Source organism: Argopecten irradians, chromosome 6, assembly GCF_041381155.1.
Source record: "Argopecten irradians isolate NY chromosome 6, Ai_NY, whole genome shotgun sequence".
Classification (NCBI taxonomy): domain Eukaryota; kingdom Metazoa; phylum Mollusca; class Bivalvia; order Pectinida; family Pectinidae; genus Argopecten; species Argopecten irradians.
The window spans coordinates 8,900,135-8,926,451 of record NC_091139.1 but is presented as its reverse complement, the minus strand read 5'-3'; the positions used below and the strand labels follow the sequence as shown (position 1 = coordinate 8,926,451).

At 34.0% G+C, this 26,317-nt stretch overlaps 1 protein-coding gene across 1 annotated transcript; it reads right to left on the bottom strand.

Annotated features, from left to right (window-relative positions):
• Window positions 1–8,461: 8,461 nt before the first annotated feature.
• On the bottom strand, window positions 8,462–25,198 carry LOC138324909 (delta-like protein D). Its single transcript, XM_069270143.1, has 9 exons — window positions 25,003–25,198; window positions 24,549–24,715; window positions 24,293–24,413; window positions 23,699–23,865; window positions 22,881–23,080; window positions 20,195–20,535; window positions 19,602–19,685; window positions 9,557–13,543; window positions 8,462–9,190 (listed from the first exon to the last, which is right to left on the bottom strand). The coding sequence occupies exons 1-6, from the start codon at window positions 25,048–25,050 to the stop codon at window positions 20,330–20,332; spliced, it is 909 nt and encodes a 302-aa protein (XP_069126244.1). The 5' UTR covers window positions 25,051–25,198; the 3' UTR covers window positions 8,462–9,190; window positions 9,557–13,543; window positions 19,602–19,685; window positions 20,195–20,329.
• Window positions 25,199–26,317: the final 1,119 nt, after the last annotated feature.

The following is a 26,317-nucleotide window of genomic DNA, read 5'->3' as shown; positions in this document are numbered from 1 at the left end:
AGAAGCTTCATATTGTTAAGAATTACTCATAATATTTTAACCTTCTCACTTTATATATATCATGCATTTAAAGATGAAAATGAAATGTAAGGCAACATTAACTGATGATAACATTATTTAATTTCAACTTTATAGACAAGAAAAACCAATTCATTTTCGTTTTATGTTTCTGATTTGCATAAAAACGTAACAAAAATTTCGAATGCACATATCCCGGTGACACCCAAGTAGTAAACGCTGTTTACAATCAGTTCAAAGGTTATCTGTGCATATGATGTAGATCAATAAAAAGCCCTTTATCATTCAGGAGAACTGCATATAAAGTACAGTAGGGTGTGTCGTGACTATAACAGAAAGCGTGGGACAGATGTCACTCAGGGGTCGAACCAAAGTCCACCGGTTCCTGACAGCGGGTGTTCCATATCTTACATTTTTCACAATTGAAATTAATTACTATCAATGACACGTGATTCATGAGACACTGTTAAGGTGTATTCAAATTTATTATCATCGTACCCTATTATTTATGGTATGTAGGATATTTGTGGCCTCACATAGTCGTTTGGGATAAAACAGGATATACAACTTTATTATCACATCAAACGGTTATAGTGTATCTGTTTATACTAGTCCTGGATTTGAGGATAATGAATATTAAGTGACGTTTGTTAAGTTTGACATCATAGATCACGTTTACAATATACTAGTGTTTTTTATTATTATTTTATCTTTTTATAACGGTTCTTATACAAGGAGCTTCTGTTTGACAGTCTCTGGTATTATTAATATCAGGCATTAAAACTTTTACGTGTTGTTATACAAGTAGAGCGTTGGATGTACCTGCTGGGTCATTGTATGATTGTAAAAGGCAACTAAATTTGGGACATCATTCTTCTCATCTTCCTAATGACTTTCTATTTCATAACGTTTCCGTTGACATCGCCGCGCCTTTGACTTCGTGATGAGCGTTCTGTCTTGTTTGTAAGCTCTGGGTTGTGTCCCCTGGCCAGGACATGTATTTGTCTAAATTGTTTGTTGCTGTTCCTCACGACCTAATTAGCGTTCAACATGAAGGGAGTGGGACAACTAGTTTTTGCTCGTTATCATTATAGTTTGACCGGATGAGATGTGTTGTTTGGTGTCTTTTGTAGTATGATTCGTGTAAAAACACTTTTAAATGGATAAGAGTTCCTATTTTGCAATAAGATACAATACCAATATATCGCTGTCTACGAAAACGGACAAGCACTTCACACACGCATCACGTCGGTAGGTCGTATATAAATGATAGTGGCTGTTGATAAGACGTGAACTTTAACCATCCATCCGAACAACTTGGCTGTGAAGAAAGAACAATGGAATATATTTGTGCATGCTAAATACTGGATAATAAGGTAGACGATGTTTTTGTCATCTGGTTCAGTTTCTGTGGTGCTTTTAAATAAATATTTATGCAAATATTTTGTTCCAATATAGCCGGTGTTATTTTCTTTGTACTTTAGTATTCTGTATACTTTTACAGACACGGTCAGTTATATCAATCTATTTCTGACAATGCTGTGTTACCGGCGTGTTTACCAGTCCTCCAGGTAGATATTGGGCGGTAGTTACCTGCCGAGGAAGTCTTTGTCCATATCACTTCCCAATCATACTGTGGATATCTCCCACTCTAATCCCTGTGTGAGAGTTAACTGGCACAGATCAATCAAACTATCAGAAATTAAATATAATTTGACGACAAGCTCAGATAACAAGTTCTCCCTAAGTCTCATTTCAAACCGTACCAACATACGTATGGAAACTCCAAACTACTTGCCATGTCCTGGTACCAAATATATAATTGATATATATCTTTTGAGTGGGGGTTAATTTATGTTAGACATTCCGTTACAGCAATCGGTTAAATCGCCATCGACACTTGCACAAAATGGGAAAGTTTAAGAGCAGAGCTGAAACAGGGTCTTTTCATGTTGAAACGTTTCATTTTAGCACAAGATATGAAACTATAATTCATTGTATGCTACCTCGTTTAACAAGTGTCTTTATCATAGTTAATTCTTATTACTATTGAGATAAAAGGCCGTACATTTCTTATATTTTGTTTTTTTCTATTGTGAGCACAGTAATTCTAGTTGGTAAAATGGTATTATTAGACTTCAGCAGACCCTCTGAGCTTCCGTACATGTTCAATAAAGCTGTATAAATTAATTGTGTGAGATCAAATGTTGTTATCGTGTTGCTTGGTAGGTTGAGCCCTGTTCGACCCTAACTTTACTCCTGGAGATAGCGTCACAATTAATGACGGCATATTCTACGCATGTGTATACAGGTTGTACATTTACACACACATATATCTGTCATTATATTTAGAAATTAGTGACACATTGATTTGATTTGGTTTGATCCTATTTAATATCAATATCCTATTAGAAAGCTACGGTCATTTAAAGAGGGACTCCCCTGTGTGCAATGCGCTAAGTGTGTGGATTTCTGTATGGCCTGGGAGGTAGCGGTAAAATCGTGTTGTGTCTCCGTGTGATAGTGGAACTCTTCATATGATAAAAATTAATTGTAAATGACATAAAGAATATATGATAGAATAATAGGTAGAGGAAAAGAGAAAAATGGTAGGTATTTGTTGGTTAACGTAATCTACTGTCCTCACGCTATGCTTAATTAAATAATATAATAAAGTATATTATAGAAATAACGTTTTCTGTTATTTCGGATCGTGTACAAGATGGTTATGTCGTAGTTGCGCTCATTTTTCGTAATCTACCCATAGAATTCATTTTCATTTTCCCCAGTGTTGTATTACTGTAGTTATGAGATTTGGCGTGTATACTAAAGTAAAGTAGCTCGCAGTGCACCAGTAAGTATGTAGCTATTAAATAATTATTTCGTATATGTTTTGAGCTTGATATTTTTAACAATTCTCAGATCCGGGAGAAAATCTCTAGTTAGAAAATGCACAAAAATGAAATATATTTGAAGAGAATGAAAATCAAACACAAATACGCGTGAAGCCATATTGCCTCATCCTCATAGCTTGTGTCGATATTCTGATTCAAATACCTATGTATGCTTATTAGATACAAAATTACAGAAACCCCTGAACAGGTACAACAAGTTACCTTTTATTTTACAGAAATCCCTAAACAGGTACTTCAAATTTCCTTTTATTTTACTTACACCCCTTAACAGGTACAACAAGTTACCTTTTATTTTACAGAAACCCCTAAACAGGTACAACAAGTTACCTTTTATTTTACAGAAACCCCTAAACAGGTACAACAAGTTACCTTTTATTTTACAGAAACCCCTAAACAGGTACAACAAGTTACCTTTTATTTTACAGAAACCTCTAAACAGGTTAGATACAAAATTACAGGTACAACAACATACCATTTATTTTTACAGAAACCCCTAAACAGGTACAACAAGTTACCTTTTATTTTACAGAAACCCCTAAACAGGTACAACAAGTTACCTTTTATTTTACAGAAACCCCTAAACAGGTACAACAAGTTACCTTTTATTTTACAGAAACCCCTAAACAGGTACAACAAGTTACCTTTTATTTTACAGAAACCTCTAAACAAGTACTTCAAATTTCCTTTTATTTACTTAAACCCCTAAACAGATACAACAAGTTACCTTTTATATTTACAGAAACTCCTAAACAGGTACTTCAAGTTACCCTTATTTTACAGAAACCCCTAAACAGGTACTTCTTTCTAATTTCCTTTTATTTTCATAGAAAAACCACAAAACAAGTACAAAAATTTACCTTTTACAAGAAACCACAAAACAAGTACACCAATTTACCTTTTAGTTTTACATAAACCAAAACTGGTACCAGCCATTGTAATACAGTCTGACCATTTGTATAGACCAACTCTAGTGTTTGTATTGTGGCCGAAATATCAATTGGTCAACAACAATATACACTGATACCGTAAGTGTCCAATGTTGTCAACTTTAGCTCGGATAAATATACGGTGTCCTCCAGAAAGCCAACACGGTGATAGGACATCACCAATTGGCATGTTCTATAAATCTGTTTGGTCACTTGGACGTATGTTGCGGGTATTCATTGATAAGCAGTATCCTCGGTAACTATCTATCAGGTAAGGTATGTCACTTCTACTGATTAACTTCACCGCTCCCTAAAGTTAATCAAGTTTATATACCTTTTAATAAAACTATTTCTATGACATTGTGTAAATGTTTTATTTGCCATAATTGAACAAACACTCATTAGACATTTGAGGAATATAATAAGAAAAACGAGACACTGTATGAATATCCGATGTGAAATAGCCGACTTGTAAACAGGAAGGGGTATTCTTTACGGCTGGTAGTCCCAGCTCCCTATCACTGTAGATAACACACCGACAGCTAGAGAATGGCCCACCTGTGTTCAGTTATGTTAATGAGGCCGGATTTGTACCTGTGTTCTGTCACCATACCGACAGATTTATGACGGAAATATTCTATATGTTATCACCTATCTTTAAGTTCCCTCCAGAATCACGGTGGGGAAATATGACAAAATGTCACCTACATGTAAGAAAATGTGTTGTAATTAACGTTTTACTGAACTGATTGGTTTTGCTGTTTAGTGAATCTTTTAAAGTAGAGTAGGTTTTTGGTCAAGCTCAATATCGTGAATAAACTCGTAGACTAACATGAAGAAAGTCGTTTTCCAGGAATACATATTATGCTAAATTGCGGAAACGGTGCACCAAATAGTATCACGATCAGTTCAGAGAAACATTAGTCACAGAACATTTTTTTGCTGAAGTGGGTCTGAGATTTGACGAGAACGATACTAATGCCCATGTGACTTCCCTACATTGAGTACGTTAAATTCTGGAATATAATTGGCCATCAAAGCAAAATTTATTCATTTATTCACCAATCAATTTAGCAAGGTACGTTTAAAAGTATTACTTCAGAAAATTAACATAAGGTTTGTAAAGTACGTACAGGAAATCATTTGAATTAAATGTGACAAATTCGAAACAGCAAACACAGACTGGTTCCTACGATTAGGCACATTGCACAACATTTATGGATAAAACCATTCGGTATCAGTTATAGACATTTGCATGTTCATGTTCACATGATAATATAATGATGATAGGAACATTGTAATAATACACTGTAGATACGTCTATGTTTGTAAACCTGCTTATTTCATATCACACATAAATGTGTTTGTAATGATACACGTTACTCTAGAGTATTGTACCCTGAAATGTCATATGCCAAGTCCGACTAATTGAAACGCTTCAATTAATGCCACATTAAAGTTGTATTTCTTGTAATTTTCACTGAAACGATATGTCGTTTTAACATTTGATATTTGAACATGGACATGTATCATGATGATTTAGCTCCCCAAAACCATATGTCAGCCTATAAGAGAGCCGAAATCTAGTAATCATATATTCCTGGATTTGAATAAAACGCCTTCAATCACCGCCATGTTCAGTACCTTCGGGTTTTGTCTGAATTCCGAATCGTATCACGTGACTGACGTCCACACGTCTTGCACGTGGTGATCCAGATAACTAGCGTAAGCGCACATGTGTTTGTTTACGTTTTCTTCTGGATAATATGAGCAAATTGTGCTGGTATATGTCCATAGAGCGAGTATTTGAAATATCTAATTCACACATTGCCGTAATTCAAGAATAAGTGTATCAAATATTGTAATGTGCGAGCATTGTTTTCTTTGTAGATCCAGTCTGCTGAGGTCGACCACAAGGTTTGTTTACGAAATATAGTTGACATTTCTCTTGATTTCACAACTCTCGTGTAACTTTGAGATTGTCGCGACGATGTTCAGAAGAGTTCGGAATGAGTCGGCCTCTTTTTTAATTTTATAATTAAAAATACTTCCAGTGCTGCAACTTTATAAATAGTGGTAAAATTAGAAAGTTTAAAACTAAGAGAAACGGAGAAAAATATGTATAACACTTAAACAGTTTTCACTATGACAAAAAGAGCGAAAATGATAGACCATACAACTTTATTAGTATTAGAATTGATGAATGTATTCTGTATTTGAATATTACAGAGTTACGTTGCGGGCAGGTATTGATTGCGACGTCATGTTTTGAGCGTAACGTCATACTTTTTGGAGAAAACGACGTAAATTGCCCCCAAAAAAAATGACGTCACAATGGGTACCTACCCGCAAGGGAGCTTACACTGTTACATGCAAAGACGGAATAATTTTGCGAACTTTTTCTGTAAATGACATAATGCTGAATTATTTACTTACCTATGTATCTAGTACGTGAATTGATGGATGGATGGATGGATGGATGGATGGATGGATGGAAGGATGGATGGATGGATGGAATGGGGCTTTGCTACAGTTATAATCAATCCCTGGTCACGGGAAACAGGTAGTTGAAGTAATCGCTCTTATAATACAGATTACATCATTCACTCCTGGATGGTACATCTGGGATCCGGGTTACCATCACTGTCATTATATCATCTACTGGAATACGGCATGGACAACTTACGTTTTTTGTAAAAAAAAAAAGACCAGCCGGTATATGGGTCCTTTTATTGTATGGCTTTGACGTTGAGCGTCTTCCTCAATAAATATTCAAAGGAAGTTTCTGCAGACTTGTGAATGGCCAGTTTTTTTCCTGAACTGCTATCAGTTTTGGCATGACATATTCCTTAGGTGGATATAACGACAGTGATAGTAACCCATGGAGTATCGATGATGATATAGAATATAATCATTACAAAGTGAGCGATCATTTTAACAGGATTTCACCAAATGAAATAGTCATAGACAGAGAAGAGTATTTGTTGCCTCCCTTCTACGTAGAACCTTTGTGGCAAGAGAGATAACCTTTATTGTAAAATTGAAACAACCACAAAACAATAATAACAAATTAGCTTCAGAAGACAATACCTAGAATATGTCACATCTCTTTTGATAACGCACGAGGCCAATATTTAAGATGGCTTCATGGTCTTTGTTATCTCTTCGGTTAACACATAAATTTCTTATAATTACATAATTTGTATGTGTTACTTTAAAACAAATATGAAAACATCGCCAATTTTTACAAGCATTAAAGAGTAATCAGTAAAATTGATATATGATAAATGAATGTTTGAAATACACCAGTACACAACAGTGTTCAATATAATATATCAGTAATATTAATTAATGATAAAAAATATATGAAATGCTAATACACAGCAGTAATTAGTATAATACATTAGAAATATTGATAAATGACAAAAAATATGACATGCTAATACACAGCAGTAGTTAGTATAATACATTAGAAATATTAATAAATGATAAATAAATATATGAAAAGCTAATACACAGCAGTAGTTAGTATAATACATCAGAAATAGTGATAAATGATAAATAAATATATGAAAAGCTAATACACAGCAGTAGTTAGTATAATACATTAGAAATATTGATAAATGATAAATAAATATATGACATGCTAATACACAGCAGTAGTTAGTATAATACATTAGAAATATTGATAAATGATAAATAAATATATGACATGCTAATACACAGCAGTAGTTATAATAATACATTAGAAATATTGATAAATGATAAAAAAAATATATGAAATTCTAATGCACAGCAGTAGTTAGTATAATACATTAGAAATATTGATAAATGATAAATAAATATATGACATGCTAATACACAGCAGTGGTTAGTATAATACATTAGAAATATTGATAAATGATAAAAATATATATGAAATTCTAATGCACAGCAGTAGTTAGTATAATACATAAGTAACACTTGACTTTTCACTTAGTATGAATGTAACCAAATTTAATCAGAAACATTGTTGGCGGAAGGGCAACAGAGTTTGATACCTTTTGATTCTCAAACCCCTACTGTAGTGGCGAGCGAGGACCAATATGGAGAGATAGAGATAATCATTTCAGATTGCTAATAGTTCTGCGTAAATTGTAACAAAATTATTTAAAGGTATTTATCATCGGAGTAAGAGTTTGTACATACATGTTCTCATTGCTGCAGACCCCATGATATCATATCTTAATTCATTGTCTATTTGCTTGTCAAAACCCAAACTTTAGGAGACCTTGGCCCGGCACCATAAAACAATTCTCAGACAGAATTTTTACACTAGTATATGATTTTATATGATTTTACATAGGCCCTGCAGGTAATGCATGATCGTAAAAGGCGACTATTGTCTATAATTGCCTGTGAGGAAGGCTCTGGGTTCTGTTGTCCAAAACCCAATACTTTAGCCCCGTTGGAGACCTTGGCGGCCACTATAAAACTGGCACAAGAAGACAAACATGAATATACAATTCTCCACCACGCAAAACATACACGCAGACAGAATTTTTTACACATGACCATAGTATATGACGTTTATATAATTTTACATAGACTTGAGTAAAAAAATCTGTACGAGAAAGTTTTATGGTGCCAGGCCCAGAATAGAAAGTGGTACGATATATGATGTCAGGTTGTGAAACTCTGATAAAATGCGGAATAATCATTCCTGTGAGTCTTCAATAAACATACTACTACTGGAGATAATTCTACCAGGCAATTACAAACGACTGAATGTATAAATATTGTAGTGATGCATTGATAAACTTTGGAAATCCTCGAAATCATAATAGAAATTAACAGGCCAAACACCGCACTTAGGTAGAATATCGTCCTCGATATCCCAGGGGTTAATGTCGTGATTTACATCCCTGGGTTACGCCATAGCAAAATTGAAGACAGTTCAGCAGGGGAAAAAGGAACAAAGAGAAGGGGAAAAAAAGGCCAGCAAAATTGTCCTTTAAATATACAGAGAGCTTCACAGGGTAACGTTGATGTAGATTATAAAACGAAACTACCTCCTCATCTGTTTTTACACACAGAGCTTTAAGATTTGCTTTGGTAAAATTCAGGGTTGGATATTACGCGGTTGTGATAATCTTTGGATTATCGAAGAAGGGATAATAAAGGTACGCGTTGTTTGACATCACTTAGATGCCTTCAGATCCGCCATATGATGTAATCATCCGAGTCATGTACTTCAGGTATCTGGTTGTATCAGTGTGTTATTAGGGTCCTAGATCATGTATCTTCAAGTCATCATCGTAGTTCACAGTAGATTCATAGGACTCGAACCTCCTATAACAAAATATTTGGAACTACACCAAATAATCACTTTTCGTTAATTACCTATAACCGTAGTTTCAAATCTGTGAAAATACATTTTTCAACTCTTATACATACATACATACACGATTTCTTTCAACAATTCGATAAAAACGAATATACACTAATTAATTACAATTATATTAACTGAACGGTAATCCATCAACAATATAACTGATCTTATTAAGATAGATTCTTCGATTAAAAACGCAGCAAGCAAGCAAGCACCCAAAAAAAATGTAGCAATACATTCGAAGGTAATACAAATCTGAAGTGCCCGTGGTTACATTTTTTACAATTATATTGAAAATATTTTGAAAATTAACCCCGAATACATACCAACTTATATAAAACATTCAAGTACATCCATCATTCATATTACATGCATTCCTTTATGATTTGTTCACAAGTTCACATCGTTTCCTTATTCATCAGGGTAGCTCCATCTTCCGCCTCAAACAACTCAGAAAGTCAGAAAATATAAAATACATGAACATATATAAAAGGTATATACAAACTAAATACTTTGTTTTTATTAAGAAGTAATTTTTAAAATTTTGTCATCCTAGTTACTCCAGGAGTTACTATCACTTACGTTATATTCACCCCTGGACTATCCTATAGTAAAACAGGAGAAAATAATCACATAGACTTCGTATGAAGATTAAAGAGCTAGCCACACCCAACTTCAAAGTCAAGAAGTGAACAACAGTATACCGTTATTCGATTATGATGCACATTAATTAAAGGACATAATTACATGTGTCTTTTCTTGTCTTCAGTTTTACATATTCCAGGGGTGAATATGACGACAGGGATAGTAACCCCTGGAGTATCGAGGCTGCATACTAAAATGTTACTTAAACATCTGTTTTTTTTATATTCAAACATGAGTTATGCTGTCACTTATTCAATAGTCAAATCGATATTGATAATCTGTACAGTAATAAGCAATACCTTTTCGCATTGTTTACATGTTTATTTTACAAAGTATCAGGGGAAAAAACTTTGAGCAAGATCGAAGCATTAAAATGGTTATTGAAACTAAACACTTCTACTATGTAAAACAATTTCAATTTCAACAATTTTTTTTCAAATATTATTTGAAAAGGGATTGAACAACAGGCATAGCCTGAGTAACAACTAGTACATAGCAAGATATATAAGATATATAAGTTAAGATACGCAGTGTTGTTTACAAAAATATAACAGTATAAACATATTAAAATTATCAGATACAAGATTTGAATATGGAAGTGGGTAGTTATAGATATTTTTTAATCAGGTTTAAATTTCTAAAAACTGTAGGTATCTAGAAGATAATTGCCAGGATTCAAAAGGTTATTGGTACTGAATCCAGTATTCAATGAAAGGTTTCCCTCCACCCATAGGATACAGATCAAAACAATGTCCATATCGGCTTACTAGCCATTGTTGGTCATCACCCATGGGTTTGGGGGACAGTCATGGATACTGGATTCTGTATTTAAAGTAAGGTTGCTAAGGGGAGTAAGTCAGTTTTGCTGTATTTATGAATACACTTTAAAAGATTTTTAAAAGTACATATAGGTTAAGCTACATTTATTTATTATATAATTATAGAGTTAGAAAATATAGGACATAATTTTAAGATGATGATTGAGTTAATCCATCTGCAGAAAAATCATATTAATGTTAATAACAGGACGTGTTGACGCCAGTCACGTGATACGATTCGGAATTCCGACAAAACCCGAAGGTACTGAATATGGCGGAGATTGGAGGTGTTTTATTCAAAACCAGGAATATATTATCCCTAGATTTCGGCTCTCTTATAGGCCGACATATGCTTTTGGGGAGCTAAATCATCAAGTTACATGTCCATGTTCAAATATCAAATGTTAAAACGACATATCGTTACAGTGAAAATTACCAGAAATACAACTTTAAGCTATCACATTAACAACACTGCATAGTAATTATTATAATTAATACATAATGCATACAAGTGTAAAATATTCAAAATATGATTATTTACTATTGTGTTGTTCAGTCAATGTATTTATATTGTATTTTACATTACATGTTTAAAGTGGAATATTAACACAACTGTTTTTATGTACTGTATTTTATGCTCGGAAATTTATTTGTGGATCTTACAAACTCAATAGTACACTCAAATATATATTTATTGACCTGATCATCACATTCACAACAACTTGATAGGTTCCTATCTAGAATGTAGTGGTTGTGATTATCCTCAGATAATTTATCTTTTAAAGCGTGGATTATCATGTTTTACACAGTCAAGAAAATAATGTTGTACTGTTTCATGAGCATTACCACAACTACAAGTTGGTGATTCAGTAAGATGGTCCCTATAAAGATAGAATTAAGATTACTTGAAGAATTCTTATAATTAAATATTATATTTCCTATCACCTGTATTTACAAATGTAGTGTTCATAGTTGTATTTGTGGTAATGTTACTAACAGATCTTTTTAAGAGTTGCTTAAATTGGTATAATGATGTGACATTAGTTAAGTCAAACCTTGCTGCAAGTTCATTATAATATCTAATTGTTGATGGTAAAAAACCTTTTGCATATGTAGTTTACCTTGCATAAAGGTATTGTAAAGATTCGTCCATTTCTTAATAAATATGGATTTACATTATTTAAAAAGGGTTCAATGAATTCTGTTAAGTAAGTAGGAGCAGCTCTTATAATATTTTGTACAAGAGAATTAGTCTGTGTTTTTCCGTCTTGCAGCAAGGGTGTACAAACCAAGTGCAGAATAAAGTTTATAGTGCGAGGTTCCCTTTCGCAGTCCTGTAATAACTCTAGCTTCATCTAATTGAATTTATTCAAGTAAAGCAATCTCATGTTGATTACAGTTATCAAAAATGATGTCACCATATCAAGTATGGGTATTATATAAGCATTATACATTGTGATGAGTGTTTGCGACTAATTTTATACTGAACAGACTCAAGTAAGTTAATACGCTTACTTGCTTTATTAAGTTAAAATTTATATGATGAAGCCACTTACCATCTTCAGAGAAGAAAACACCAAGATGTTTATGATTAGATACATTTTCCAGAGTTTCAATTTGAAAAAAAAAAACATCAGGAATGATAAAATAGTTCTTTTCCGAAATATCCAAATGTATCTGCCTTGTCAAACAATTGAATGAGTATATATAAATAATTACAACATGAAGTACAAGACACCACATGAATATAATAACACAATATCAAATAAAGCTACTTACCAAGATGGCTAAACGCGTCAAGGGTGACATACAAACGCCGGATTTACTTATAATACATTATCGACATATATGGTAGGCATAATACCCAAGTTTTAGTTTTGTTCCTTAATGTACGCTGATAAATAAATATCATCTTTTTATTGGAAGCCAAAGGCAAATTAAAGTCAAGCTGCAATTAATTGTACGTTCTAATACGTTAAGTGTGTAATCATCAGCCATGTCGTGTGAGGCATAAATGAAATAGTTTGTATATAACATTTAATTATAATTGCAATAAGAATCGTAAACTATAGCAATGATATACGTATGTCACATGTTAATACATTTATATGGATATTAAACAATAGTAGTACAATAGTAGTCATGCATGTAATTACCTTTATGACGTATAAAAAACTTACAGTTACAAGATCCTGAGTTCGGACTACTGATAGCGCATGATGGTCCAGTAGTTCTTACAATTTAGAATATATCCAAGTACTCTCCGATCAAGACAAATTCAATTATTGTGTAAAAAATGGATATTTCTTTTACCTTAGACAGAGATTTCTCCAATACTTGACACGGTTATCCCGCGATTACTAGAGAAAAGATAACTCCGTCTTTTACCGAGGTAGGGAAAAGACAGCTCACACGCGCTAGACAAAGACATGACGTCATCATTACATGCGGTGTTTATTGTCGACGACGTCATTGATTTTGACGCATTGCGACGTTCCTATGATGGCGGCGCTTTGGAATTTTTCCTTTATAATTGTATTTTCATTATGAGGGAGAAAAAGATTCCTACATGGGTCTGCCAGGTAGACAGGGATATCTCAACCCTCGTGAAAGATTTTGAAAAGATAATTGAAACAAAAAGTACCCCAAAAAGATTGAACAGCAGTAGAACTGATCTTTCTGACTTTCATATTTACATAGGTACTCTATAACTTACCATTGTACAATGATGTGTTTATGGGCGTGGCTGCTGACGTAGTTGTGGACGTGGTTGTGGGCGTGGTTGGTTTGGTTTAGAAGGTGTGGTTTGGGGGCTCTTGGTGGTTTGAGAACATGATGTACCTTGGGTACCTGAAAAGTTAACATTTTCTTTAGAATTATGAATATAACATAATATTTTAGTGATTGTTCAAGACATGACTAATGTAACAGAATAAAACGCCGATAGATTTCTTATTAAATTGTAAGATTGGTGATCAAAAGAAAACAGCTATCTAACTAATCATTTATATATTATGGTTTTCGTTTGAGGGCACTAAAGTCTTATAGTGTGGTCGAGGGTACTATGACATCCCAAGAAAACACTTTAAGACCACATGGTGTCCTCAATAGAAGGTAATAATGTTTTTGGTACATAACGGATTGAAGAAAATAGTAAAATTATAGGACAAACAATTATGTACGATCAACAATAACAATTTCTTTAAACGAGTGCAACCACGTCTACGGAAGAAAGGTCATTGATGGGGGCGTCTATGCACATTCCAGGTAGAAATTACTGCGTATTTCGTTGGTTGATTGCTCTGGTTTTTTGTTGTGTTTGTAAATTCGTCGGCATTTGAGTTTCCAAATCATGACATTTGATTTTGCAAAACGTTATCCGCATACAGCCTGTTTGCCAGTGAACATTGCAAATAGCGACAGTGACGTCATTTTTGTCAATGTGACGTACATAACAGAAAGCGCGCCAAATACTATACACAGGTACCCTATAACTCACCATTATACACAGGTATCCTATAACTTACCATTATACACATGTACCCTATAACTTACCATGATACACAGGTACCCTATAACTTACCATGATACACAGGTACCCTATAACTTACCATTATACACAGGTACCCTGTAACTTACCATTATACACATGTACCCTATAACTTACCATTATACACAGGTACCCTTTAACTTACCATTATACACAGGTACCCTATAACTTACCATTATACACAGGTACCCTATAACTTACCATTATACACAGGTACCCTATAACTTACCATTATACACAGGTACCCTTTAACTTACCATTATACACAGGTACCCTATAAACTTACCATTATACACATGTACCCCATAACTTACCATTATACACAGGTACCATATAACTTACCATTATACATAGGTACCCTAATACTTATTATTATACACAGGTACCCTTTAACTTACCATTACAAACAGGTACCCTATAACTTACCATTATACACAGGTACCCTATAACTTATCATTACAAACAGGTACCCTATAACTTACCATTATACACAGATACCCTATAACTTACCATTATACACAGGTACCCTATAACTTACTATTTTACACTGGTACCCTATAACTTACCATATTACACTGGTACCCTATAACTTACCATTATACACAGTTACCCTATAACTTACCATTATTACACAGGTACCCTATAACTTACCATTTACACATGTACCCTATAACTTACCATTATACACAGGTACCCTATAACTTACCATGATACACAGGTACCCTATAACTTACCATGATACACAGGTATCCTATAACTTACCATTACAAACAGGTACCCTATAACTACCCTATAACTTACCATTATACACAGGTACCCTATAACTTACCATGATACACAGGTACCCTATAACTTACCATTATACACATGTACCCTATAACTTACCATTATACACAGGTACCCTATAACTTACCATTATACACAGGTACCCTATAACTTACCATTATACACAGGTACCCTATAACTTACCATTATACACAGGTACCCTATAACTTACCATTATACACAGGTACCCTATAACTTACCATTATACACAGGTACCCTATAACTTACCATGATACACAGGTACCCTATAACTTACCATTATACACATGTACCCTATAACTTACCATTATACACAGGTACCCTATAACTTACCATTATACACAGGTACCCTATAACTTACCATGATACACAGGTACCCTATACCTTACCATTATACACAAGTACCCTATAACTTACCATTATACACAGGTACCCTATAACTTACCATTATACACAGGTACCCTATAACTTACCATTATACACAGGTACCCTATAACTTACCATTATACACAGGTACCCTATAACTTACCATGATACACAGGTACCCTATAACTTACCATTATACACAGGTACCCTATAACTTACCATTATACACAGGTACCCTATAACTTACCATTATACACAGGTACCCTATAACTTACCATTATACACAGGTACCCTATAACTTACCATTATACACAGGTACCCTATAACTTACCATTATACACAGGTACCCTATAACTTACCATTATACACAGGTACCCTATAACTTACCATTATACACAGGTACCCTATAACTTACCATTATACACAAGTACCCTATAACTTACCATTATACACAGGTACCCTATAACTTACCATTATACACAGGTACCCTATAACTTACCATTATACACAGGTACCCTATAACTTACCATGATACACAGGTACCCTATAACTTACCATTATACACAGGTACCCTATAACTTACCATTATACACAGGTACCTATAACTTACCATTATACACAGGTACCCTATAACTTACCATTATACACAGTACCCTATAACTTACCATTTACACATGGTACCCTATAACTTACCATTATACACAGGTACCCTATAACTTACCATTATACACAGGTACCCTATAACTTACCATGATACACAGGTACCCTATAACTTACCATTATACACATGTACCCTATAACTTACCATTATACACAGGTACCCTATAACTTACCATTTTACACTGGTACCCTATAAACTTACCATTATACACATGGTACCCTATAACTTACCATTATACACAGGTACCCTATAACTTACCATTATACACAGGTACCCTATAACTTACCATTATACACAGGTACCCTATAACTTACCATTATACACAGTACCCTATAACTTACCATTATACACAGGTACCCTATAACTTACCATTATACACAGGTACCCTATAACTTACCATTATACACAGGTACCCTATAACTTACCATTATACACAGTACCCTATAACTTACCATTATACACAGGTACCCTATAACTTACCATGATACACAGGTACCCTATAACTTACCATTATACACAGGTACCCTATAACTTACCATTATACACAGGTACCCTATAACTTACCATTATACACAGGTACCCTATAACTTACCATTATACACAGGTACCCTATAACTTACCATGTATATACACAGGTACCCTATAACTTACCATTATACACAGGTACCCTATAACTTACCATTATACACAGGTACCCTATAACTTACCATTATACACAGGTACCCTATAACTTACCATTATACACAGGTACCCTATAACTTACCATTATACACAGGTACCCTATAACTTACCATTATACACAGGTACCCTATAACTTACCATTATACACAGGTACCCTATAACTTACCATTATACACAGGTACCCTATAACTTACCATTATACACAGGTACCCTATAACTTACCATTATACACAGGTACCCTATAACTTACCATATACACAGGTACCCTATAACTTACCATTATATACACAGGTACCCTATAACTTACCATTATACACAGGTACCCTATAACTTACCATTTACACAGGTACCCTATAACTTACCATTATACACAGGTACCCTATAACTTACCATTATACACAGGTACCCTATAACTTACCATTATACACAGGTACCCTATAACTTACCATTATACACAGGTACCCTATAACTTACCATTATACACAGGTACCCTATAACTTACCATTATACACAGGTACCCTATAACTTACCATGATACACAGGTACCCTATAACTTACCATTATACACAGGTACCCTATAACTTACCATTATACACAGGTACCCTATAACTTACCATGATACACAGGTACCCTATAACTTACCATTACACAGTACCCTATAACTTAACTTACCATTATACACAGGTACCCTATAACTTACCATTATACACAGGTACCCTATAACTTACCATGATACACAGGTACCCTATAACTTACCATATACACAGGTACCCTATAACTTACCATTACCATAACTTACACACAGGTACCCTATAACTTACCATTATACACAGGTACCCTATAACTTACCATTATACACACGGTACCCTATAACTTACCATTATACACAGGTACCCTATAACTTAAAACCTATAACTTACCATACCACAGTACTATAACTTACCATTATACACAGGTACCCTATAACTTACCATTATACACAGGTACCCTATAACTTACCATTATACACAGGTACCCTATAACTTACCATTATACACAGGTACCCTATAACTTACCATTATACACAGGTACCCTATAACTTACCATGATACACAGGTACCCTATAACTTACCATTATACACAGGTACCCTATAACTTACCTTATTATACACAGGTACCCTATAACTTACCATTATACACAGGTACCCTATAACTTACCATGTATACACAGGTACCCTATAACTTACCATGATACACAGGTACCCTATAACTTACCATTATACACAGTACCCTATAACTTACCATTATACACAGGTACCCTATAACTTACCATTATACACAGGTACCCTATAACTTACCATTATACACAGGTACCCTATAACTTACCATTATACACAGGTACCCTATAACTTACCATGATACACAGGTACCCTATAACTTACCATTATACACAGGTACCCTATAACTTACCATTATACACAGGTACCCTATAACTTACCATTATACACAGGAACCCTATAACTTACCATTATACACAGGTACCCTATAACTTACCATGATACACAGGTACCCTATAACTTACCATATACACAGTACCCTTACTTACCATATACACAGTACCCTATAACTTACCATGATACACAGGTACCCTATAACTTACCATTATACACATTACCCTATAACTTACCATTATACACAGGTACCCTATAACTTACCATTATACACAGGTACCCTATAACTTACCATTATACACAGGTACCCTATAAACTTACCATTATACACAGGTACCCTATAACTTACCATTATACACAGGTACCCTATAACTTACCATTATACACAGGTACCCTATAACTTACCATTATACACAGGTACCCTATAACTTACCATTATACACAGGTACCCTATAACTTACCATTATACACATGTACCCTATAACTTACCATTATACACAGGTACCCTATAACTTACCATTATACACAGGTACCCTATAACTTACCATTATACACACTGTACCCTATAACCTTACCATGATACACAGTACCCTATAACTTACCATTATACACAGGTACCCTATAACTTACCATTTACACAGTACCCTATAACTTACCATGATACACAGGTATCCTATAACTTACCATTATACACAGGTACCCTATAACTTACCCAGTATAAACTTACCATTATACACAGGTACCCTATAACTTACCATGATACACAGGTACCCTATAACTTACCATGATACACAGGTATCCTATAACTTACCATTACAAACAGGTAACCCTATACACTACCCTATAACTTACCATGATACACAGGTACCCTATAACTTACCATGATACACAGGTATCCTATAACTTACCATTACAACACAGGTACCGTATAACTTACCATATACAATACAGGTACACCGGTAACCCCTATAACTTACCATGATACACAGGTACCCTATAACTTACCATGATATACACAGGTACCCTATAACTTACCATGATACACAGGTACCCACTATAACTAACCATTGTACACAGGTACCTGATATAACTTACCATTACAAACAGGTAACCTATAACTTACCATTATACACAGGTACCCTATAACTTACCATTATTCACAGGTACCATATAACTTACCATTATACACAGGTACCCTATAACTTACCATTATATTCATGTACCCTATAACTTACCATTATACACAGATACCCTATAACTTACCATTATACACAGGTACCCTATAACTTACCATTATACACAGGTACCCTATAACTTACCATTATACACAGGTACCCTATAATTTACCATCATTACAACAGCAGTAAAACTTATCTTTCTGACTTCCATATCGTACACAGGTACACTATAACTTACCATAATTACAACAGCAGTAATACTGATCTTTCTGACTTCCATATCGTATACAGGTACCCTGCATATTACAGCCACCAAAGTAAGCTGAAACAAGATGATATTCAAAACATTATCAAAACAGAAGGATACAAAATATAGCATACACCCATTTCATGACGAATCCATACTTTACATGCAGAATTAATACATAATGTGAATGTTTTTGTTCACAATTTATATCATAACAGAAGAGATATAAATATCATCATATCCTCAATCACAATATACAAATATGTACTAGTCAAACTTTTAATAAATAATAAATATACTATAGGTTCTGAACCAACTGGACTTCTTAAACTGAAATGTACAATAATGTGCTATTTTGGCAAAATTTCCAAACAACACAACAATCTACGAATCAACAGTAATACCTGATGTTAGGTCTGATGCATGCACACTTTTTATCAACTTAGTTATGTTCAAGTACACCTAATAAATGATATATGAATATACAAAATATCGCTAGTTTAAATTAGGTCTAAGTCCTGATATAACCGTTTCCCCTTGCTAATCTGAATACCCTAGCACGCCATCTATAATTTCATCCTTACCATGCGTCCTTACAAGACGAAGGATAGAACAGCTTTCGGTGTTTATAAATATATTTCCAGTCATTTCAATTGGCTTGTTTTCTTGCAGGTTAAGTTCCAACTTTGTAAGGTTCCTTCCCCCGATCTCCTGTGGTACTAGTGTTTGGCCCTGGAGAGAGTCAGAATCTTAAAGGAACTGGCATACGTCCCAGAAAGTGCTATGACAACGGACTGGATGGTCATATCTGCCACAAGAGCGATGTATCCACTAGACCGTTTGACGTTCAGCACAAAGTTTTGTGATGGTTCTCCGGGGCATTGGTACTGACCTTCCCAAATGCTTGGTACAAACTCTGTCCTATCTATGTATACAACAACCATATGTATTAGGCTATTCTGTCTTTGCATATTACAGAGTTAGCTCCCTTGCGGGTAGGTATCGATTGTTACGTCATTATTTTGTTAGCGCAATTTACGTCGTTTTCTCCGAAACGTATGACGTTAAGCTCGCAAACACATGACGTCACAATCAATACCTACCTGCAAGTGCAGTTAACTCTGTAATATGCAAATTCGGAATATGCAATCACACTGCTAATAATTTGGCGCAGATAGTAAAGAAGGAAGAAGACTTACAGCATTTAATGTAATATCAGACTGGTGTCTCATTAAGAATAGCCTATGTGATATTTCAACCTGTCTTAATAATTTGATATATCTTTAAAATGTTTTAATGCGCACAATATTACTTTTTATGTAATTTTAACACACAAAATTTAATACCTTAAAAATTCTAGAACCTGTATGTAAAGTTTACTTAAAAGTTGAAACATCATTTTTTTAAATAGTTTATTAGTTTTAAAAGTGCAAAAATAGAAGAAGAAAATAGAGTGGCTTTTGCAATACGGTGTTTTATGTATACTTTTGTAACAAGATCATTTATTGTAAGAAGGTGAGAATTAATTAAATATTTGTATCTGTATGAAAAATATGGGGATCTTATTATACGACAGTTAAACCTTCTCCACAGTGGTTGAATTCGTTTAGAACGAGTTAATGTTAAGATATAGAAGAAACGTCGTTTGGTCTTCAATAGTTCCACGCATCACCGATTTATACATTGTAGTGGCTTAAACGGTTTTCGCTTTTTTCACGATTGAAAAAAGGAAAAGTGAATGCTTACACACTAAATGATGTAGTATATAACTCGGTTTTTTTTTCGTTTTTGTTTTTGTAACAAGTGTAGTACATTATGCATTAGGTATTAGGTTAATACGAGGAAATGTTAACCTTTCTCAAGTTTAACAATTCCTCTTATTTAACTACAAAAAGTCAATAATTGTTTTGTTATATGAAATGATGCCTCTTTGAAAAAAAACAAAGGATCAGTGTCAATTTGGGCCCTCTGGTGGCCATGACCGATAAGCATTATTTTTTGTTTACAGATACCCAGAGGATAGGACATCATGATATGACATATTATTAAGGTCAGGTCGGAGCCCCTTGTGAGTTATGGGGGGTTAAACAGGATGGGCAATTTTCTGTTTTGTCCCGTTTTGTTCGAACCAAATTATATATTTGAATTATTTTTTATGAATTATAATGCATTTATATGTTGAAATTTAAAGATTTTGGAAAATACAACTTAGTGTCAAAAATAGGTCCAAGTGACCTTATTTTGTAAAATGTCAATTATTTAAGAACAAAGTTCGTCTGGTGCCATAACATACCTGACAAAATGCTATATACATTATATTATATTGCATAAAGCAATATATTTGCATATTACACACTTAGGCAAAGAATAATGTGGATTAGAAAGGATTGGGGGGCAGGGGGAGAGATATAAAAATGTATTGTTCGATACAATCTAATATGATATATAACTTTTTTTCTGGTATATTATGGTACCAGATACAATTTTTTCTTACATGATTAACATTTTACAAAATTAAGTCACTGTGACGAATTTTTTGACACTAAGTTATATTTTTCAAAATGATTTATTTTTAACATAAATGCATTATAATTCATAAAAAAAACATTCAGAAATATAATTTGGTTCCAACAAAACGGGACAAAACAGAAAATTGCCCCTAATGTTTAACCCCCTATAACTCACAAGGGACTCCGACCTGACCTTAATCATACGTCATATCATGATGTCCTAACCCCCGGGTATATGCAAACAAAAAATAATGCTTGTCGGTCATGGCCACCAGAGGACCCAAATTGACACTCATCCTTGGAAGGAAACATAACGACTATAATTTAAACAAATATTCAAGAAAATCTTCATCCAAGTATCATCAGTAGGTACTTTTAGCACTTCTGATGGACTTCTTCATAATATACACTGTACGTAATCTTCGAACATATGGCTACATTAAACATGTAAAATAGTTTTCCTAATCCTACCTGGCAATGTTGTCTGCCATGTTTGCCTAAATATTGGCTATTCCCTGATGATCGGCAATGTTCTATTTTGATTGGTTAAAAATGTAGAAGAAACGGGGAATTCCCTGTGTCTATATATAGCCAGGTTACCTGATTTGCAATGTCAACCTCTGAACCAATCTAGATCAATCAGAAAACGGCAAAACTCAAAGTCATTTAACAAAAGTTAATATACCTTTATTAACTTAATTAGACGTCCTATGAAGGGTTGACCCGATTACGCCATGAAAATTAAAGATTATAAAATTACCTTGATATACACTGCAGTCGGCTACCCCTCCTGGTACCATAATATCACAGTTATCTCCCTTCCATCCAGAGTTACACACCTTGCGACCTTTATTATCACACGTATAATGGCCGTCACAGGCGTTATCACTGACACAGTTGACTGAACAGTCATCACCATAGTAATGGGGGTCACAATACACCTTCACTTTCATCAACAACCTATAATTATAAAAATATTAACAGTCTAAGAAATCTTTAAACAAAACGGTCTTTTGATTGGTGGATATTCTGCAGACCCGAACTACTTCCTCGGCATCCTTTTATAACTACGCTCCGGCAGTCATTCAATCATGCATTTTTTTGGATTGGTACCAGTTGTAATTCATTGTAACAACATCATTATACGGAGCGCGTTTAAATTGTTAAATAGTTTCAAAATGCATTGTCATACATGCAGTAATTTGAAATAAATATTATATTCAACAACCATCTATCTTGTTACCGCTCTCCGAATCGTGTTTTTATTTCCTTAAACAGTCATTTTAGCTCAAAAATACTGTTCCGATGATAATAGTAATATACTATATGTTCTTTGGCACCTACGGAATAACCACGTGGAACATTTTCACATCATTTTAAATGCTTCCAAAGTAATAGTTTACCTGGTGGGATAGTTGACCCTGTTACCATACCGTGTGTAGGTGGATTTGTAATCTTTTATAAACTTTCCTGGTGGAATAGTTGCCCTGTCACCAAGCTGGGTGTAAGTTGATTTGTATTCTGTTGTTAATTTTCTTGGTAGGATATTTGACTCTGTTACGGCTGTTATAAACTTACCTGGTGGGCTTGTTGGCCCTGTTACCAAGCAGGGTGTAGGTGGATTTGTAGTCTGTTGTTGAGTTAAAGCCAGGTATAAGGCTGGTAAAGTTTAGGTAAAGGTTATCGACCGGTACCAGTCCATCACTGTCTGAATCTGTCACCAACACAGATATAGAGGCCCATCCCTAAACAAAAAAAAATCAATTATATCATCCTAAAGATTTTACATAAGTTTTACATTATTAGTACGGATACTGATGTTAATTGTTTCAAATGACAAAAGTTATTTAGCACCTTCAAAAATTGAACCTCCACACACAACTGTTTTCTCTTTCATCATTGAATAAATATTGCGATAACTACAGGAAAATCACTTTTAACGAGCATTACCAGTAACCTGACATTAATCAATTTTGAAACCTTAAAAAATGAAATCAATGTAATCCTCTCATAAAATAGACATACCATTACTGATTGGCGATATAGACTGAATAGGAAAACAATGACTCGAATAGATCTTTATGTTATTGAGGTGAGATCCTACGGGTCGGTATCAACTTTCAAAGTTTACAAGATGAATAATTCATTGTGAGTTCACGTTGCAGTACTTACCTTCCATGTATCAAAGCTAAACAGAGATGATCTGCCTGCAGTAAAATATAAATCATTCTCATTGTCTAGAGCGTTAAAATCTTCTCTACCATATATACAACTGTCGTCTGTAAAGTTCATTCTGAAAGGAACAACGTGATAAATATAAAGGTACATGATTATATAGAAACGCGTTAAAATTGAAAATATTTGTTATATCATCAGTACGCACGAATCATTCTTTAATAACTTTTTATGCAAAATTAGAGTTCCTTACGCGGGCTGGTCACCGGCACATATGGTAAAGCGGTGGTCACACTTCTCCAATGGACACGTGGGTATATTGACCCCGTCACAACACTGACCATTGATGTCCAGTCCATCTTTGTTGTGGAATTCCACCAATTCCACGGCCAGTTTCCCTTTACACTCAACGTCAATGATCTTTAAAAGATGTAAATATGTTTGAGAGTCTATATCTCCTTAATAGTAGAAAATTATATTTGCTGATGTCTTCGTCGCTTCGTAAATCATTGCTGTTCAAAATTTGATTTTATTGTTTCAATATTAGATCATTGAAATCTTCTTAAAACATATTAACCATTGTTTAAACTCTATTTCCTGTGTGAAGATTAAAGATAATAATTGTACAAAAATAAAGTAATAATTAAATTGACAAATTAAAAAGTAATTAAATTCCTGATTCAACCATAATACTGAAATTTAATTACCTTCAATGCAAGCACAGTAAAAACAAATTGAAAACCTTTTAAAGCCATCCTGATGTAGTGATATATTTTCTATCAAGGCGGTGTCATTTATATAGCAATAGTAGAGTTCATCGTTACGAGCGCGCGTATTGGCTGATAGGAGTTTGGATGTGATTGGCTGCATACGTGCAGTGAGGACAGGCTGTTCTGAAAAAGTATTTTGATCTACTTTGATATAGGCAACCAAAGGTAGGTAAACTATTTCTATTGACTAGTTGATAAATAACATGAAAGATGAAAAATCCTGAAAAGAAGGAAAGAAAGAAAGTAAGAAAGAAAGAAAGAAAGAAAGAAAGAAAGAAAGAAAGAAAGAAAAAGAAAGAAAGAAAGAAAGAAAGAAAGAAAGAAAGAAAGAAAGAAAGAAAGAAAGAAGAAAGAGAAAGAAAACAAACAAAATAAATCTACAAAAAAGGTTTATTTGTTTGGTTTGTATGTTTAACTTTCTTTTAATAGCTTAGGACGACTTCCTTGAATGCTATGAAGAAAAATAAAAACAAATACAACAAAAAACGAACAAATCTAGTGATAAAGTATGACCGATAAACTGCTCTTCTACAAATAATTCTATTAAAACTAGATTCCAAAAAAATGTTCACGCCAGAGACGTTTGCCAATGAGGAATAATTATTTTCAGAAATCAGTATTTAATTGACAAGTATACGCACTGAACACACACTACAATCTTGATTAATGATCAGTTAAAATTTATTTGATTTATTTTGCTCTGGGGCGCCATTAATATGTCCAAAACAAACGATCATGGTGACACTTTCGTAGCTAATGGGTTTTATATCGATTTTGTTATCACTTTATACTGACAAATCACAATAAGTTGACAGGTGTGCGATATATCAAATTGCATTTGAGATCCTTATTCATTGTTTGTTTTGTGCGATGTTGGAGAAATAACACTATAGATAGACAATGTAAAATTCCTATCACGATAAGTAAGTGTTGTTATGCTACTGAATTTATAACACCCTGGTAGTACTAACACAACTGGTTGGTTAATTTTTGTGTTATTCCTTCAAGCTTAACTTCATAATCTCTTCACAGATCTCACTGATAAATTTCACGAACAAAGAACCACATGACACGCAACAACCATGCCCTTACATGCAAGAATACACATTTAACCCTTTCACCTCTATGTAACTTTATCAGACTCTACCATGCATTGATCTGGAAGACTTCTTTATGGCCTACAGTGGTGAAAGGGTTAAATTCTTTATGACAAACCTGATATATCTGGCGGGTAAATTCAATACATTACATT

Excerpts from the sequence above, each read along its gene's own strand:
- LOC138324909 (XM_069270143.1), bottom strand. The coding sequence starts at position 25,050 with ATGGCTTTAAAAGGTTTTCAATTTGTTTTTACTGTGCTTGCATTGAAG. Across the intron at positions 24,716-25,002 it reads TTACTGTGCTTGCATTGAAG|ATCATTGACGTTGAGTGTAA; the intron begins GTAATTAAATTT and ends CATCTTTTAAAG. Across the intron at positions 23,866-24,292 it reads TTAGCTTTGATACATGGAAG|GGATGGGCCTCTATATCTGT; the intron begins GTAAGTACTGCA and ends TTTTTTGTTTAG.